The sequence below is a fragment of the Hemitrygon akajei genome, chromosome 14 (genome assembly GCF_048418815.1).
Source record: "Hemitrygon akajei chromosome 14, sHemAka1.3, whole genome shotgun sequence".
NCBI classification, from domain to species: Eukaryota; Metazoa; Chordata; class Chondrichthyes; order Myliobatiformes; family Dasyatidae; genus Hemitrygon; species Hemitrygon akajei.
In genome coordinates, this window is record NC_133137.1 from 93,673,885 (window position 1) to 93,694,576 (window position 20,692).

General features: G+C 45.6%; 1 protein-coding gene across 5 annotated transcripts in view; it reads right to left on the bottom strand.

Moving 5' to 3' along the window:
* napepld (N-acyl phosphatidylethanolamine phospholipase D) overlaps positions 1–20,692 on the bottom strand; it is a 52,237-nt gene that overhangs the window by 29,552 nt on the left and 1,993 nt on the right. For all 5 annotated transcript variants that reach the window (XM_073066633.1, XM_073066630.1, XM_073066634.1 and 2 more), the window contains exons 2-3: positions 19,790–20,099; positions 12,409–13,055 (exon numbers count right to left, since the gene is read on the bottom strand). In XM_073066633.1, coding sequence (XP_072922734.1) covers positions 12,409–13,055; positions 19,790–20,086 — 944 coding nt within the window. In that variant the 5' untranslated portion in view covers positions 20,087–20,099. The remainder of the gene's footprint in view (positions 1–12,408; positions 13,056–19,789; positions 20,100–20,692) is intronic.

Here is a 20,692-nt window from a genome sequence, read left to right on the forward strand (position 1 = left end):
CTGGCCTATGTTTGTTATTGCCAAAATTCTAACATAATAAGTAAGCAAAAGAGGATTCCAGAAACATTGAGTAAACCTCGTTTTCCATGAACTGAAGGCATTAATGTGAGCTATCAATACAAGGACTAGAAAACAAGGATGGATAATAAAGGAAGCATGAAAAAAGCAATCTACAATATAAGCTATATGCCTAAATGGTGAACTAAAATGTAGTTATCGTATCAGAAAATATCTTAAAATTTCATATAAGCAATTATTTTTTAAGTGAGGTGTCATTATGGAGGTAGAAAAATTCCCAGAAATAAGCGCAAGATAAATTCTCTGGCAGTCTTTGATGAGGAAAGAATTTTGATCGAAACTTGGTGGAATTCAGCATGAGGTATTCTAGAACAGCCAGGGGCGGTCTTTTGAATTTCTCATTCAATGAATAAGTATCTTTAAAAAAGCACTGTGGCACTGGAATGTCATTTTAGATTAGGGCCTTGAGTTGTGAAGGGAGTACAAAGAAAGAAAAAGCTTCTGCAATGATTACAACTGTGTTGCTTAAGCATAAAACATACTGTCCTTTCAAGAAGACCATTCTTCCTCCTATGCACAATTTAGAGGAATTTGCATTGATCTCAAAGAAATGAGTAATATTATCTGCACTGATTTTAAGACAACTGATACCTTAAATGAGCAGAGAGGCAGAAGGGGTAAGGATTCCTCATGTTTAATACAGGGAGTAACTGAGCAAGGAATATCCCACATTTGACCCTAATAGTTAAGTAAATTAAACAACATCATTTCACTCAGCTTCCCTTGTGCCATCACTGAACTCTTCCCATAACCTATGTACTCACTTTCAAGGACTCTTCATCTCATGTTCTCGATCTTTATTACTTATTTATTATTATTTTCCCTTCATTTTGTATTTGTTGTTTTTTGCTCGCTAGCTCACCTTGTTGGTGGGGTCTGTCACTGATTCCATTATAGTTATTGGAATTATTGAGAATGCCCGCAAGAAAATAAATCTCAGGGTTGTACATGGTGGCATAATAAATTTACTTTGAACCTTGAATTCTGGATAAAGTACAAGTTTCAAGGTAAGTTAATTAGAATAAGGTACAACAAATCATAAGGTAGTATATGATAACATATATAGTACATATTTTGATAATAAATTTACTTCGAGCTTTGTGTTAACATGCTGGATTACAAAACACATAAAGTAACTTAAACTTTTTACCAGTGCACTCATATTGTTAATACTGCTGCATTAACCTATATCGATGGCATCAGATACTTTCCTATTGTATTGGCCGATACTCACCTACTTTGACTTCTGCAAAACATTCATGTTCAGCAACCTTGACTGATAATGCTCCCCAACTCATTCTGCACTACATTGACAACTGCATTGGTGCTGCTTTATGCTCATCAAATTCATTAAATTTGCCTCCAACTTTCTTCACCCTGCCCTTAAATTCACTTGGTCCATTTCTGACACCTTCCTCCCCTTTCTCGATCTTTCTGTCTCCACCTATAGAGACAGACTGTTCACTGATGTCTTTTATAAACCTACTGACTCTCATAGCTATCTTTACTATACTTCTTTTTTTTTCTTTTATTCTGCACCAACCACCGCCACTGGGCTATAAACATGCAGGAGCAGTGTGTGGTTAAGTGCCTTGCTCAAGCTGAGGCTCAAACTAATGACCTTCAGATCACCAGCCCAAAGCCTTGACCGCTTGGCCACGCACCACACACCTCCCACCCTGTCAACTGTTAAAAAGAAAGCCATTCTCTTTTCTCAGTTCCTTCGTCTCCACCATCTTTGTTTGCAGGATGAAGTTTCTTTATCCCCCCCAGAAGAATGTGGTTTCCCTTCCTCCACCATTCAGGCTGCCCTCACCTACATCTCCTCCATTTCCCAGGCATCTGCCCTTACCCCATCTTCCCATCAACTTAATAGTGATAGAGTTCCTCTTGTCCTTACCTACTAACCCATGAACCTCCACATCCAGCTCATCAGTCTATGCAACCTTCATCATCTTCAGCTGGATCCTACCACCAAATACATCTTTATACCATCCCTATCTCTACTTTCCACATGAATCACTCTCTCCGTGATCCCCTTGTCCATTTGTCCTTCCCAACTGATCTCCCTCCTGGTACTTATCCCTGCAACCAGAACAAACTGCCCATTCACCTCCTCCCTCACCTCCATTCAGGGTCCCAAACAGTCCTTCTAGGTGAGGCAACACTTCACCTGAGAATCTGTCGGGGTCATCTACTGTGTGGTGCTCCCAGTGTGGCCTCCTCTACATCAGAGAGGTCCAATGTAGATTGGTGGTCCACTTTGTTGAGCACCCTGGCACCATCCACAACAAACATGATTTCAAGTGGCCAACCATTTTAATTCCAATCCCCATTCCCGTTTGGAAATGTCGGTTCACGGCCTCCTCTACTGCCACGATGAGGCCACCCTCAGGTTCGAGGAGCAACTCATCATATTCTGTCTGGGTAGTCTCCAACCTACTGGCATGAACTTCGATTCTGCATCATTTCTCCCACCCCCTCACTTCTCTATTTTGCCCCTATTCATTCTGGCTCTTCACTTACTTCTTCTCTTTATCTGCCTATTACATTCCCCTGGTGCCCCTCCTCCTTCCCTCTTTCCCCATGGTCTGCTCTCCTCTCCTACCAGATTCCTTCTTCTTCAGCCCTTTACCCTTTTCATCTATCACAACCCCCCCCCCCCCCAATTTCTCACTTCTTCCCACCCCCTTATCCACTTACCTTCTCCCTCACCTGGCTTCACCTGTCACCTTCCAGCTTGTACTTCATCCTCTCTCCCCACCTTTTTTATGGCTTCTTCCCCCTTCCTTTCCAGTCCAGCCCAAGATGTTGGGACCCTCTACATAGATGCTGCCTGACCTGCTGTGTCCCTTCAGCATTTTGTGTGTGCTACTCTGGACTCACAGCATCTACAGAACCTCTTGCGTTTTCAGAACCGTTCATGCTAATGGTGCACCGGCATGGTTTTAGTATTCATTACTTCACCACCATTCCACTGCTAGTGACAGACAGTTCCAGCAGCAGCTTGCTCTCGTACTGCAGGACATAAAATTTCTCTCCAAATGCAATTCATATTTCGGCTGAATCTTTCGCAGAGCTGGCTGTTTGAACAGTTGAAGTGGCTGCTGCAAAGGTCATATATTGTGATGGATATCTTTATCAATAAGGCAGATTGAATGTTTTTTTAAATTTATGAAATACTGTGGACAGTTTAATAAAATGGGATTTACTGTCGCAAGCATCGTACTTTGGAAAATATATCTGGTTCAGTATCAATGGTGTTGAAAGAATCACAGCAAAACACGTTATGCAAACCTGATTTGAATACTAAAGCAAGAAAATGGTAATGTACGAAACAGTATTTCACCCACGCCTCACAAATTATGCAGTTTTACACTTGCTGTTGAAAGAATAGAAGAGCTGAAAATGAGTAGGACTGACTCACTAGAATAATCTGCAAAAGGTATATTGAAATCAGAGAATTTAAAAGCAGACCAAAACTCAATGCAGTGTGAAGGAATGCTGAGCAATCTCACAGACATGCTCGGCATCTGCAGAGTTAAGAGAATCAATGCTGACAAATAGTTTCCACTAGTAAATTAATTTGAATCAAGAATTAATATTGAAAAAGATGGTGAAAAATATTTTATATATACAGAATTATTCATTTGTGGAAGGCATTATTGCAAGTAAAAATACATATATATTGTCAAAAGCAAGGAACTAGGGATGCTAAAAATCTGAAATAAAAACAGAAATATTGAGCAGTATGTGTGGAAATGAGAAACTTTATTAAAGCTTCAGGTTGATGATCCTCTATCAGTATTGGAACAGTAAGAGAACAAGTGCAGAATGTTTTCATTTGCAGAGAGGGTGAGGGGCTGTCTTTCACAACATGGCAGCCATAGCTGTCCAGGTTCCACAATTGTTTATTGTGTTGTTGAAAATAGGGATATGAATGCTTATTAAGCATAGCTAGTCTGAAAGAGTGTAAACAAACGATAATGAATTAGGACAGTAGATAACCAGACTGTACTGCCTGTGTCAGATCTGGCCAATTCTGATTAAACTCTCCACAGATGTGATCTGATACACTGAGCATTTCCACCACTGGCAAATTTCTTATCTCCAGCAACAGTTGTGATCTGTATCTCACTTTCCCAGTTTCCTTTCTCTCTCTTTTGCTATCATTTGTCTGCCTCTATTTATACTCCTTCAGGCAGATCAGCTGTGATGAACAACCATTCAATTTTGCCTGGTAGATGGCTGTGTCGCTCAGACATTCTCAGTTTCCACACTTCCACCCTGTTTTCACCGTGCCTCCGCCATTGTGCAACTTCAAACGTACTTGCCTCCTCACTTTTCTTAGCTCAGATGAAGGGTTATTGGTCTGAAACGTTAACTTTGTTTCTCTCCCTGCAGATGCAGTCCCCCAACTTATGACGGGTCTCACCAATGAAGAAGAGGCCGCATTGGGAGCACCGGACTCGACAGACGACCCCAGCAGACATGAAGGTGAAGTTTGGCCTCCCCTGGAAGGACTGTTTGGTGCCCTGAATGGAGGTGAGGGAGGAGGTACAGCATTGGCTGCTTGCTGGGAGAGAAATTAGTAGACTAGTGGAGAGGGATGGAGGGAGAATCATGGAGGGATTGATCCTTGCGGAAAGCTGGGGGTGGGGGGAGGTAAAGGTATTTCTAGTGGTAGGATCCCTTTGGAGATGGTGGAAGTTATAGAGGATAATTGATGCAGCAGCTGATGGGGTGGTAGGTAAGAGCAAGAGGAACTCTATCACAATTAAGGTGGTGGGAAGTTGAGGTGAGCACGGATTATGATTTGCAGTTACAATGCCAGGTCATGACCGTCAGAAAAGACGGAACAGATTAGATGACAGTAGCTTTAGTTGTCACGTAGATATTGTATCATCAAAACACACAGCGAACTGCGTCATTGGTGTCAACAGCCAACACTATCTGAGGGTGTGCTGGGGGTGGGGGCAGGGGGCAGCCACAAATGTCAGCATGCTTCCATCACCCACAACTTACTGCCCCTGACCCTAACCCATACACCTTTGGGATGTGGGAGTAAACCAGAGCACCCAGAGGAAACCCACCTGATCACGGGTAGAACGTACAAACTCCGCACAGACAGTTTGAACCTTGATCACTGCCACTAACCACTATGCTATCGTGCCGTCTATACACGACCAAGAGAAATTGAGAAGACAGCTGTATTTGCAGAGAGTCTGACATTAGTAGCCAAGGAGAAAATAAACATGATTAAGAACCCAGGAAAAGCGTCTTCAACCAGAATCTTGTTAGAATGTGAAACTTGAAGGAGGAAGCCAGTGTGGGCCAGAAATGTCAGCCTAGAACTGTTGGACCGAATGGCTTATTTCATCTCCGTTGAATTTATATGGAAACTAAGAGTGATGCAAGATAAACGGAGGAATTACTGGACCACTGCAGGGATTGTAATGATGTCTGATTCTGCTAGGTGTGGTGAACTACCTATACCTGTCTGGACACGCCCCCTGATGACTGCTCCTGTGGCTCCTCCCACAGACCCCCTGTATAAAGGTGATGGAGGTCTGAGCCCAGCCTCTCTGTCTCCAGGATGTAGTATAGTGGTCACTCACTGCTTGTTCCTTCTTCCAGTCAATAAAAGCCAATATCTCGCCTTTATGTCTCAGAGTGAGTTATTGATGGTGCATCAATTTTATTGACTGGAAGTTTTAAAACATGGAAACCGTTTTACGTCCGGAAAGATTGGATTTGGACCCCCAAGACCCCGAAGCAGCTCTTGCCTTTGAACTCTGGCTTGCATGCTTCCAATCATACTTGGAGGAGGTTAGTGCAACTGACCCCGCTGTTATGCACAGAATTCTCCTCTTGAGAGTCACCCCAAAAGTTTATTCATTTATCAGAGACCTGCCAACCTAAGAAGGGGCACTGGACGCCCTCAAAAGACAGTACCTGCGGCCGGTGAACACCGTCTACGCAAGACATCGTTTAGCTACGCGCCGACAGCAGCCTGCAGAGTCGTGCGCCCAGTTTCTCCGAGCTCTACAGACGCTCGTCCGAACTTGTGACTGCAAAACGCTCACGGCGGAACAGCATGCGGAGCTGCTAGTACGAGACGCCTTTGTGACAGGAATTCGGTCAGTGTACGTGCGCCAGCGGCAGCTGGAAAATGCCGATCTGACCTTACGCTCGGCGATCGAGACGGTCGACACGCTGGAGGCTGCTCTGCACAACGCTGACGCTGTCCAGCCGCGCAATTCCCCGCCGGTTCCGTGGACACCTCAGACCCTGCTGCCGCCGGTTCCCGCGAGCGAATTCGTCAACGCCGCTGCCAATCGCAATTCCACGAACTCCCCGAACCCAACCACGGCGGCGGCCAGGCAAAAGCCCGAGCTGTGTTACTTCTGCGGACTCGAAAAGCACCCCCGAAAACGCTGCCCGGCCCGAGAAGAGACCTGCTCCAGCTGTGGGAGAAGGGCCATTTCGCCAAGGTCTGTAAGTCTAAACCACGAGCGGGGTCAAGCAGCGCTGCGTGTGAGACATGGGGGCCGCCATCTTGCATGCCAGGATGTGGGCGGCCATCTTTGTCGACGTCAACATGCCCCGCCCCCAACCCACTGATGCTTACTGGGCACCAAGACGGCAGTTCAACTCTGGCCACCGTAACCCTCGACCAAAGCGCCCCACACCAGCTTGCAAGGTCAATGATGGACATCCTGGTGGAGGGGCACAGGACTAGCTGCCTGTTTGACACGGGCAGCACTGAGAGTTTTATTAACCCGGACACAGTGCAACGCTGCGGACTCGTGACACGGCCGGTAAGTCAGAGGATCACCTTGGCTTCTGGGTCGCATTCCACAGACATCCGGGTGGGTTGTGTAGCGACATTGGTGGTGCAGGGCACAGAATATCGGAACTTTGTGCTACTGGTCATGCCTCAACTGTGCGCACCTGTGCTATTGGGGCTGGACTTCCAGAACCACCTCGAAAGTGTGACTATGGCATATGACGGGCCCCTCCCACCACTCACTGTCAGGAATCCTGAGTTTGGTTGGACTTCGCCATATACCCCGTCACTGCACACACACACACACCGAACCACACGTCCCGCCCAGCACCATGCCGACAGCTGCGCTACCGACACCACTTGCAGCCTCTCCACCCTCAAGATCCCTCCCCCATCGCTGTTCGCCAACCTGACCCCCGACTGTAAACCGGTGGCAACTAAAAGCAGGAGGTACAGCGCGGGGGACAGGGCCTTCATTCAGTCAGAGGTGCAGCGGCTGCTCGGGGAGGGGATCATTGAGCCAAGCACAAGCCCTTGGCGGTCCCAGGTGGTTGTTGTTTGGACTGGGCAGAAAAATAGGATGGTCGTGGACTATAGTCAGACCATCAATAGGTTCACGCAGCTTGACACGTACCCCCTACCCCGCATCGCGGATATGGTCAACCAGATAGCTCAGTACAAGATGTATTCGACAATAGATCTGAAATCCGCTTATCACCAGCTCCCCATCCGCCCAGAGGACCGCCCCTACACCGCCTTCGAGGCGGGCGGCAGGCTCTATCACTTCCTGCGCGTCCCATTTGGTGTCACAAATGGTGTCTCGGTCTTCCAGAGGGAAATGGACCGGATGGTGGACCAGTACCAACTGAAGGCCACATTTCCCTATCTGCATAACATCACCATCTGTGGTCGCGACTGGTCGGATCACGACGCCAACCTCCAATGATTTTTCCAAGTGGCCGAAGCTCTGAACCTTACTTATAACAGGGACAAGTGTGTGTTCGGAACCTCCCGACTCGCTATCCTTGGGTATGTCGTGGAAAACGGGGTCATTGGCCCTGATCCCGACCATATGCGCCCCCTGTTAGAACTCCCTCTTCCCACTACTCTCAAAGCCCTCAGACGGTGCCTGGGTTTTTTTTTCCTATTACACCCAATGGGTCCCCCATTACGCAGACAAGTCCCGCCCCCTGGTCAAGTCTACCACTTTTCTCCTCTCTGCTGAGGCCTGCGCGGCCTTCAGCTGCATTAAAGGGGACATTGCCAAAGCAACGATGCATGCGGACGAGACCATTCCCTTCCAAGTAGAGAGTGACGCCTCCGATTTCGCGCTTGCCGCTACCCTCAATCAGGAAGGCAGGCCAGTAGCATTCTTTTCTCGTACCCTTCAAGGCTCTGAAATTCGGCACTCCGCGGTGGAGAAAGAAGCCCAGGCCATAGTGGAAGCTATTAGGCACTGGAGGCACTATCTCGCTGGCAAAAGGTTCACCTTGCTGACCGACCAGCGCTCGGTTGCGTTCATGTTCAGCAACCAACAGCGGGGCAAAATCAAAAATGATAAAATTTTGCGGTGGAGAATAGAACTCTCCACTTACAACTATGATATCCTGTACCGGCCTGACAGACTCAATGAGCCCCCTGATGCCCTATCCCGGGGAACGTGTGCTAGCGCACAGCTCAACCAGCTATACGCCCTTCACGCACATCTTTGCCATGCGGGGGTCACCCGATTTTACCATTTTGTGAAAGCCCGGAACCTGCCGTACTCCCTGGAGGACATCAGGACGATGACCAGGGACTGCCAAATCTGCGCTGAGTGCAAACCGCACTTCTACCGTCCTGAAACGGCGCAACTTGTCAAGGCCACCTGCCCTTTTGAGCGACTGAGTGTTGACTTTAAGGGCCCCCTTCCCTCCACCGACCGCAATGTCTATTTTCTCAATATTATCGATGAGTACTTGCGGTTCCCCTTTGCCATTCCCTGCCCCGACACCACTACCACGTCCGTCATAAAAGCCCTGCGCCAGCTCTTCACTCTGTTCGGATATCCCTGCTATATCCACAGTGATACAGGGTCCTCCTTTATGAGTGACGAGCTGCGCCGGTACCTGCTAGCTAGGGGCATTGCTACTAGTCGGACCACGAGTTATAATCCCCGGGGAAATGGACAGGTGGAGAGGGAGAATGCCACAGTGTGGAAGGCCACACTTTTAGCCCTTAAGTCAAAAGGGTTGCCGGTCTCTCACTGGCAGGAGGTCCTCCCCAAGGCACTCCACTCCATCCGCTCCCTGTTATGTACGTCCACCAATGCCACCCCTCACGAGCGCCTATTCTCTTTTCCCAGGAAGTCTGTCACTAGAACCACCCTACCAGTTTGGCTGACGTCCCCAGGGCCAGTGCTGCTCCGGAAACATGTGAGGAGTAATAAATACTCCCTGCTGGTCGAGAGGGTTTACCTTCTACATGCGAACCCCCAGTATGCCTACGTGGTCTTACCTGATGGGCGGGAGGACACGGTCTCCGTCCGCGACCTGGCGCCCGCAGGAGCAGCAGACCACTACCCCGAACACTCCACGGTAACTAAGAACCCTGTACCCGAGGTGACACCGCGCACACCAAGCCCTACACTGACCCCTCACGACACTCATATACCGGGAGTCTCGTACGCGTATATTCCAGGTGCCTCGCACACACGTGAGGGATCACTGACACATAGTGGGCTGACACCTCCAGTTAGGCCGGAAGCAGTACAACCTCCGTCTCCGGTGCAATCACCACCGGCACCTGTGCAATCACCACCACTGGCACCTGTGCAATCACCACCGGCACCTGTGCAATCACCACCACCGGCACCTGTGCAATCACCACCACCGGCACCTGTGCAATCACCACCTCCGGCACCTGTGCAATCACCACCACCGGCACCTGTGCAATCACCACCACCGGCACCTGTGCAATCACCACCTCCGGCACCTGTGCAATCACCACCACCGGCACCTGTGCAATCACCACCTCCGGCACCTGTGCAATCACCACCACCGGAACCTGTGCAATCACAGCCGGTGCTACGTAGATCGTAGCGACAGATTCGACCACCTGATAGACTTAACCTGTAAATATACTTGTAAGAAACTTCACCCCATGGGGACTCTCTTTTAAAACAAAGGGGGGGTGAATGTGGTGAACTACATATACCTGTCTGGACACGCCCCCTGATGACTGCTCCTGTGGCTCCTCCCACAGACCCCTGTATAAAGGTGATGGAGGTCTGAGCCCGGCCTCTCAGTCTCCAGGATGTAGTATAGTGGTCACTCACTGCTTGTTCCTTCTTCCAGTCAATAAAAGCCGATATCTTGCCTTTACGTCTCAGAGTGAGTTATTGATGGTGCATCACTAGGCTGCTCCCATTAATCAACTGGCATTGTGAAAACAGACATTTTTTTAAAATAAGCTGAATTTTTCAGAATTTATCATTAATTAGAGGGGGCATGGAGGAAGGGTGGGTTTGTTGATTTGGTTACTTTTCCCTGTTTCGGCTCCATGCAGCACACTTTCTCCCCAGTGAGTGAGGATCACGTTCCATAATCCAGGCTGGGCCAGTCTCAGACACATAGAATGCAGCACCAGGCTGGGCATGCTCTGATTTGTCTCCCTCATGATGAAGGGTGTTGCCCACTAATGTAACTCACAACTTGATGAGTCATGGCCAGCAAATGGTTCTATTGTTCTACCACGTGCAGCTATTCAATTTGCTCAAAAAGTGTTAAAGCCAAAGTTTTAGTGACTTGCTTTTCTGCATTGTCCAAGGCAATGATAATTGCTAAACCTTAACTTATTCAATGTAGTAAAAAGAGATTTTGCTGAAAATAATGCATCAATAAAACATTTGCATTTCTCTAGCACTTCATTGCCTCCTCAAACATTCTAAAGTTCTCTACAGTCAATTTATGGCTGTTATAGAGAACTTACTTTCTGCCATTTACTCTGCTGATGTTTAGGGCAGCAATGAAGGTCCTCTATCTCTCTCTGTCCATACAGTCGCACACAGATATAGAAAGATTCTTCATTGCTGTTTCTGAAACACATTTTTTTAACCTGTTAGGGTTGTTAGCCCAGAGCTCAACCTTGGAAACTGGAAGACTGATGGACCACTCTTAGTCTGTCCTCTACCTTTTAACCTGTTTGGGGTATACATGACCCTACCTAGAGACAAGGCTCAAGACCCTGACTCCAGCCAACATAGCTCTCTGGGTCATTGAGGCACACAAGCCTCCAGACCCTACAACAAGGTTGTGGGCCTCTTGGAGGAAATGTAGAGAACACACTAGTCAAATTGAAAAGCAAGCCCTCACAACCAGCAAGGATAAAATGATCAGTGTTGTAAAATTAGTGATGTCAGCAAGTCAAGGACACTGGACATGCCCCTCCATCAAAATAATGTCTTGGGATCTTTCATGTGTGCTTGAGAGCTCAGACTGAGACTCAGTTTAATGTCTCATCCAAACTGATGACTATCCACAGCAGCCTCTGCATAACTTGACATTGAGCGAGACAGGTTTGCTCCAACAATTCATTCCCCTGCTGATACTTACCTCAGTCTCCCAGTATTTAAAATGAGCATCAAGGCAAGGTATCAGGAAATCTGCAGTACCAGTAGAATCAAAAATACACAGTAGTTCCTTTGGGATGAGGGATGGGAAGAATATCCACAGGGTGTCCTTGGCACCAATTTGAAGTGTGCAGGTCTCTGAGGTAGCACTTGAACTGCAGCGTTCTGACTCACAGACCACAGTGGTGTCCACAGCCATGGTAGATGCTCAAGATATCAGATGGGAACAGTCGCCAGCTCTCTTTCTCCTTACGCAGACTGCTGTGGATTAGGCAGTTCAGATGCAGTACAGACTGTACACTCGCACTAGTGCTCAATTCACATAGCGGACAATCAGTCAATAGGGAATCAAGTTGTTGGAACAGACCCCATTATGCAGAGGTCCACAGATGCCAACCAACACCCAATCCAAGAGCTAACTATCAGCCACCTATGATCGGTAAACTGAAGTAGGGACCCTTGTTCGGGAAGTCTCAATTTGATTCTGGTCATAACAATTAAAGCATGTTATTTACAGATAGGTAACTCCCCTGGTCACCTACACTAAATGTAGATTATCTTTTGTATTCTGTGTTACACTAGACAGTGGTGCTGGAGGGAATGGTGGTGAGTTAACTTTCATCCTTGTGACTCAGCCCCTAATGCTAACAGGTTTTTGCTCTTTGGTATGTGCTTCCTCCAAGTGATCCGTGGACTATACATGATCGTTCCTGTAGAAAGGAAAAGAGTGCTACTGCATTGTCACATTTTGACATTGATATGAATTAGTGGCAATTGTTTTGATGAGGCCATTTAGTGAATTATTGGACTAAATCAAATTAGTCTACAACTGCAAATAATTGACTATTCCCCATCCCAATTCAAGGTCAGAAAGTACTAAGTACATGAAATATAATAAATAAATATCAGAAGCACCTTAAAATCTACATACCTCGGCTCGTAGGCTCCAATAGGAATTGCGGCAAGATCAAATGGTCCATATCGTTTCCCTATTTGTTCGAAGGCCACACAGTAACCCGTATCACCAGCAAAAAAGAACCTGTTCCAAGGTCCGAGGATACACCAGCTGCCCCACAGTGCCTTGTTATCATCCGTCACAGTTCGCTTGCTCCAGTGCTGCACAGGGGTAAAAACAAACGTGACCTCATCGTGCCCGGGGACACAGTTCTCTTCCCACCAGTCTAACTCAATTATGTTCTCACAGCCACACTTCTGCATCCAGCCTAACAAACCCAACGGCACAAACCACCTCAAGTCACTCCCAAATCGCTCATTGAGATTAAGCACGGTATTGTAATCCAAGTGATCATAATGGTTGTGACTAATAACCACAGCGTCTATTTTGGGCAACTGAGCCACTGTACAGGGTGGGTTTCGGAACCTCTTTGGTCCAAAGAACTGCACCGGTGAAGCTCGTTGGCTGAAGATGGGATCTGTCAGAAAAGTGAGCCCTTCCATTTCCACCATCAGCGACGCATGTCCCAACCACGTTACTCGGATTCCATTGCCCACATCGCCCACCAGTTCTGGGTTTTTGACAAAGAATGGTTCTTTTATTGGCAATCCTTCATCAAGTTCCTAGAAGCAAAGACAATCGATTAAAAGAAGAAATGGCCTGTTTTCCCCGATGAATTGTTGTCACCTGCATGTTTAACTGAGATGACTAAAAGTGTTATGGAAAAGCAACACACTATAAGCAAATCACAATCACCACCTTTACAAACAAGCAGAATCTTACTTTAAGTTCATTTCTAAATCATAATGTGAACTAATAAGATGGTTGTTTTGACCAATTAGAGTTGACAAAAGTTTCCACTAGGTTGGAATTTTGATTGTTAAACCTTCTGAACAGAACCCATTTAATAATGGTCCCTTGAGAGAGCTACTGGAAGGTAACTACTTCTCTTGAATTGTTCTGAAATAATGATCAAACAACTTCAGGAGCGAAAGAAGTTCTACAGTAAGTCTGTAACCAAAAACACAGATATGTTAATTCATGTACTACCGCAAGTGTTCTGTGTCAAACTTGGAGATGGTTCTCCAAAAGGACCACAACCTTGCCGTAGGGTTTGGAGGCTTGTGTGCTTCAATGATCCAGAGAGCTATGTTGGCTGGAGTCTGGGCCTTGAGCTTTGGCTCTTGGTAGGATCACCCATGGGTTAAAGGGTAGAGGCCAGACTAAGAGTGGTCCACTGGTCTTCCAGGTTCCAGACTAGTCAAGCAAAAATTGTTAAAGAAACAGCAATGAAGAATCTTACTATATCTGTGTGTGACTGTAGGGATAGACAGAGGTGGAGGACCTTCATTGCTGTCCTAAACATCAGCAGCGTAACAGGCAGTAACTAACTTGGAGATGATACTGTGCTTGGTGGCAGAGATTACAGGGTATAGTGGGGGGTGGGGAGTACTTGATTAATTACTACAATATATCCCGCACGCCATGCTGCTGTGCCAGTGTTGGAGTGGACAGTTAGGGATTCAGTGACAAGGGAGAAGTTTGGGAACTTCTCTGCTTTATATGCAATAGAACTTCTTTACCCAATGCAATCCAGGCAATGCTTACACACTCCTGATTTAAGTTTTGGAAAACATAGACAGTAGTATATTATGAAATAGTCAGTCACATTACTGAAACAGCTGGTACGATTAGAGCTTCTGGCCATTTTCAACATACTGATAATGAGGACCTCAGCAATGGTAATGTTGTTGAAATATATAAGATGTATTTACATATTAGATCTCATTATTAGGAATATGGTCCTATTGCAATAGCCCCAGTCTAGATGCTGTTCAGGTTATGGTACAGAACAAAACTGGCTGTATCTAAACTTGGCTGGTTAGACATCAACAGATCTGAGACTGAAGCTGGTCACCATATGATCTTTAGATATTCCCCAGAGGTCAAGATGGAGAAAGAGTCACTGATAAAGATGTCTAGTTGGAGGGGATAATTCTGAGGGATGTCTGCAATGAGATCCTGTGACTGCGACAGGATGCTTCTGAGAAACCTTGCGTGACTTCAGGTATGATTACAGCCACTGCTGGATATTCCCTTTGAGCTACAGATACATCATCTTTTCTTGGTTCCTTACCTAATCTGAAAATCAGCTAGACACATCCCTCAGACTATTGCGTTTCGATCTAGACAGTGAAGAAGATAGAACATAGCACAGGAATGGGATCTTCAGCTCACACAGTCTGTACTGAACATGATGCCAATTTAAACTAATCTCTATTGCCTGTACATGATGAATATCCCTCTATATGCATGTGTCTACCTAACAGTCTCACAAACACTACCATCGTACCTGTGACAGCCCGATCCATGTAACTACGTAAAGTGCTTGTCCTGTAATTTTGTTAAAGCTTTGCCCTCCCCTCACCTTAAATGTATTTCCTTAGGTACTCTGACATTTCTACCATGGGAAAAAGATTCTGACTGCCTGTCCTAACTGTGCCTCTCACAATATTATAAACTTCAACCAGGTCTCCCCTGAGCTCCTGATGCTCCAAAGAAAACAAGCCAGGTTTCTCCGGCCTCTCCTTGTAAGATCATCCCCCCAATCCAGACAATAACCTGGCAAACCTGTTCTGCATCCCTTCCCAAAAATCCACACTCTTTCTGTAATAAGGTGACCAGAAATGCACACAATACTCCAACTGTGCCCCACCCTAAATTTTAAAATGCTGCAACATGACTTCTTTACTCATATACTCAGAGCCCCAACCAACAGAGGCAAGCATGCCGTGTGTCTTCTCTACCTCCTCGTCTACATGCATGGCCTCTTTGCCCAACTCCATCAACCTTTGTGTGGTCTACAAACTTAATAAACCACCCATCGATATTTTCATCCAAGTTATGTATAATAATAATAAAAAGTAATTGATCCCAAGTGGGAAATTATTTTGTTACAGCAGCAACATTTAAAACCACACTTGGCGATAATAATATAACAATAATACCAATGTCCAATGTGCAATAATAAAAATGTACAAAGTAATAAAGCAGAGACTGTTGTACTGTGATGTGTTCTCCCGTCGCAGAGGTGAGCTGCTGTATATGTTTATTGCATTTGGTAGGAAAGATTTTCTGTAATGATCCTTGTGACAGTGGAGCTGAATGAGTCTGTTTGAAAAAGTGCTCCGCTACTTATTCAGTAGGTCATGGAGAGGATGTACCTGATTGTCCATGATGGATACACACCTTGCCCTATTGTCCTGTTTATTACTTATTGTAATGCCTGCACTGTTTTTTGCACTTTATGCAGTCCTGGGTAGGTCTGTAGTCTGGTGTAGTTGTGTGTTTTTTTTTCTCTGTGTTGTTTTTTACGTAGTTCAGTCTAGTTTTTGTACTGTGTCATGTAACACCATGGTCCTGAAAAACTTTGCCTCATTTTTATTATGCATTGTACCAGCAGTTATGGTTGAAATGACAAAAAAAGTGACTTGACTTGACTTGTTTAGTGACCTCCCCTCCACCACTAACTCAAGAGTCCGGGTTGTAGCCAAGGACGGATCCTACCTTCGTGATGAGTTTATTTAGTCTTCTTGCATCACCAGCACCTATGCTGCTCCCCCAACATAAAGCAGCAAAGAAGACTGCACTCACTACAACAGACTGGTAAAAGATCTCCAACACCCTGCTGCACTCATTGAAGGATCTCAGCTTCCTTAGAAAATAGTCTGCTCATTCCCTTCTTGTAAACAGACTTGGTATTGGTTTTCCCAGTTACAAACAACAGAGGATCCAGCAGCAATCTCTGTGAAATACCACTGGTCATAGATCTCTGCCCAAAATAACACCCTCCTATTACTACTCCCTGTCTTCATCGTGCAAGCCAATTCTTGACCAAAGCTACCAAGTCCAAGTGGATGACATGCATCTTAATTTTCTAGATTAATTTACCATAAAGGACCTTGTCAAATGCCTTACTACATCCACTGAGCTACCCACATCAGTCACCTCCTCAAAACTCTCAATCAAGTTTGTAGGGCATGATCTGCCTCCAAAAAATTATGCCCATTGCCCCTCCAGTCATGTTTTCTCAAATACACATAATGAGGCAAGCAGAATTGAACTCAATAAAACCAATGTTTTACAAAAGGCTCAGTATAACTTCCCTGCTTTTATGCTTTATGCCTCTAATAATTAAGCTCTGAACTTTATATGCATTTAACCACTTTCTCAACCTGCCCTGCTACTTACGAAGAATTGTGCATGCAATCCCCTACATTCCTTAGTTCCTGCACAACCTCTAGCACTATGTTGCCTCTGCCCATTCTTCCTACCAAAATGCATTACAGAAACAATTAATAGCTGGCACCAATCCGCAGAAGAAGATGGATTCCAAAGTTTGGTTTGAGGTAGGTTGTAAATAGAGTCTTCGAGGAAGGTGAGGGTGAGAGTAGGCAAGAAAGTCTGAACAGGGGATTCAAAGTAGCTGGAGGCATTGGCAAGGAAAGAGAAGGCATTTAAGTTATTTTATTCCACATTGTTGGACTAGTGCATGTCATTATTGTTTTAAATTTGGTGAGTACTGGCCCTAAAATTGCCTAGAAGCTAACAGTTCATTATTCTGTCCTAAAGTTGGCAGTTGTTTCTTTTATAAGTTCATTTTCATGAATTATGCCAGTGAACATATATAAAATTTGTCTTCTAGCATTTTGTCTTTAAATAAAACTCTCACAGCTCTTTCCATAATAACGCAACCTCGCAGAAATGGAATCCTCTTTTTCTCTTAAAAATGTTAACTTTCCAAAAATATCATATTTGTTCAATGTTGAAGTACAATATCCTCACATGAAATTGCTCTTTCATTCTTTCCTGCACTACACATCAGAACTGATAAAGGGTCCTGGCCCAAACATTGACTGTTTATTCATTTCCGTAGATGCTGCCTGACTTACTGAGTTCCTCCAGCATTTTGTGTATGTTGCTCTGTACTACCAGCATCTACAGAATCTCTTGAGCTTGCAATACTCAAAGTGTACATTAACCAAAGTTTTATACAGCTGTAATAGTACTTCCCAACTTTTATATTCTATGCCACAAAAATTGAAAGCATGCTGCATGCCTTCTTGACCCCTCTACCCACTTGTGTAGTAACCTTAAGCAAGCTATAGACTTGCAACTCAAGATCCTTCTGTTTATCAATGCTCCTAAGCAGCCTGCCATTTACTAAGTACCTTCCCTTCTCAAAGTTCAATGCCTCATATTGAATTGGTTAAAAACTCCATCTGCCATTACTCAGCCCATGGCTCCAAATGATCTATATCCTTTGACAATCTTCCCCACTGTCCACAGCTCCGTCGATTTTTGTGTGATTGACATTGGCTAAGATGTCTGGAACGACTCCCCTGCCATACTTTGAAAGGAGTGTTCACCTGAAAGCAGACAGGGTTGGGACTTCACAAGGTGGTACCACTCACTGACAATGCAGCACTTCTTCAGCACTGTACTGGAGGCTAGATTGCTGCCGGAAGCAAGGCAAATAAGTTGCAGTTGACAATCTCAAAATATTAGAACTCCTCGGCTGTTTTTAACCAACCAGTCTTTTTATATTCTGGAAGTATCTGGAAGTGATCACTACTTCTTGAGTTACCTCATCTTCCCCCTTTCTCCAGGTGGCCTTATCCAGGCTGCTTAAGAACAATTCTACAATTCCACTTCTAGAAATAACATAACCCAATTCTGTCTAGACTAGCAACAACCATCACTTCACTACTGATCCTTTGGCCTGACAACTGAAAATGAAGAATCGTATTGTACTGATAGGGCTGGTGTGTGATGCCACCAGTAAACACAGATTGCAGTGGTAGTGGAGGAAACGTTCACTCCTTTCTCCTGGATAAATGATGTAAGCCCAAAATAAACTGCAATTAGACACTGACCTGAAGAAATAGCATGAGTCACGGCATATAATGATCTTTGAGGAAAGTTTACTTTTATGAAAACCATCAATCTAGAATGTTATGCCTTACACATTGGAGGCTTCACATAATTTCGAAGAGGAGGCCACTCACTGTTTTCCAGCTATTCAGAGGATAAATCCGATTAGATATAAAGCCAACTCACAGAAATACTAGCCCTTGGTTTCCCCCCTCCCAACTAAGCACCCTGCTACATCAATCCTTCACCAATCTCACATCTCCATCAACTCCCCCTTCCCCTGCTACCCACCCGTACCCTACATCACTCTATGGTGATGTTCGAGATAGAACAGAAACCTAGAGCACCTTACAGGCCCTCTGGCCCGCAATGTTGTGCCAACCATGTAACGTACTCAGAAACTGCCTAGAATTTCCCTAGCACATAGCCCTCTATTTTTCTAAGCTACATGTACCTACCTAAGGGGCTCGTAAAAGACCCTATCGTATCCACTTCCACCACTCTGTGTGTGAAAAACTTACCCCTGACATCCCCTCGGTACCCATTTCCTAGTAACTTAAAGCTATGTTCCCTCGTGGCAAAAAGCCTCTGGCTATCCACGAGAGAGAACCCATGCAGCCACAGGGAGAACTCCAGTGACAACACCTAAGGTTGGGATCAAACCCTTGTCTTTGGAGCCTTGAGGCAGCAACACTAACACTACACCAAAGGATACAATATTTGGTCATTCTTTTCTCCTGAGTCCCTAGCTTATCTCCTACCATGTCTGGTATTCTTACCTCTTCTCTTCATCATCTACCCAGTAATATTTCTATGAACCTCCCTTCCTCCAGAGGCATATGCATACATGCTCCCTCCTCCCATGAATTCTACTCTCCCAAAATCAAATCTCACTGCTTCTGGTCCAACCACTGCTGCTTTGTCCAGCATCTTCAGGGCTGGAGTCATCTTTGAACTGCCTTTAAAACGCAGCCTGGCAGTTAACAGCCAGTGATCCTGAGTTCAGTCCTGGGAACTCTCCATGAGCAGACAGATCGAACTAGTACCATCTCCTGCCCGGGGTCACTGTCCCAGTCAGGACACCAGATTCCCAAGTAGGTAGGAGAAAATCTGCTGATGCTGGAAATCATAGTGAAGGGTCTCAGCTCTTTTCCATCGATGCCCTTGGCCTGCTGAGCTCCTCCAGCATTTTGTGTGTGTTACCACGTAAACAGACTGCTTTTTAACACTTTCAATATGCGGATTGCTATCAGCTCATCAGAAAACGCATTGGAGAAATGTACATTAATTATGCACGTTGTTGAAGTGCTCACCTTGTGTAGACATAGTGAGCAAAGAGCTATTTCTGTGAGGTAGGACTCAGTCAAACGCTTAGCCACTCTGACGACAGATCTCTAAAGGGACGGACAGGTTTGGAACTCACCTCTTTGGAACTCGGGATGTTTGTGTGGTCTTTCTCCATCACAACAAACTTCAGCACGTTGCCGAAAGCCGGGGCGCTCCACGTTGGCCATGGGTTCATAAACCTGCCATCTTTGCCCTTCTTGGATCTTGTCACGTCCTCTTCCAGTCGGTAATCCAGTCTGAAGCTTTTCCTGGAGGTCCGGGATGAAGTGCTTCCCCTGGAGTCTCTGCTCACACTTCCCACTCTTTTCTTCACAGCCTCCTTGGGATAATGACTCCTGGAATGAGGAACTTGCTCTTCCAAGTTCACGTCCATGCTCCCCTCAGCTCTGTAGTACAAGATAAAAAGGTCAAACCGACCATTAAGGATAGACGTCAGGGTCCATGAAATTTCTAAAAATGTTCAAACGCTGCCAAGTCCAAAACCCTAGCTTCACACCATTCCCATTCTGTTACGTCGATGTGAAGTAGTTTCAGAAATGCACGGCTGTCAGTGACTTTATAATTCCGAAGCCTGAGCTAGCCATCAACCTTTTGCGACCCCAACCCTTTCCAGGAAATAAAATTGCGCCTTGTAATTGCACCGGGCAAAAGTCATATCTCAACGCGCACAAGTAACCAAAGACCTCTTGGTGTTTTATAAATTTGCTTTGATTTGGGGGGAAAGTTCTCCGAGTTCTAATTAGCCCTTGGATTTTTGTGCAGGGTCCCGGGACCCTCAATGGGGCCCACACTAACGCTGCCGATGGTATAAATCAGTCTGGCGGATGCGCATCTTACGCAGCCAATATCAATAGCAATCAACGGCCAAAAACTGCGGTGTAGATGGCATTGCGGTAACCTTGCTGAGCAACTCTGGCAGTCTTTAAAACAACAGCTGAACCCGGATGAAATTCTGGGTTTTTCAACAAGTACAAATAAA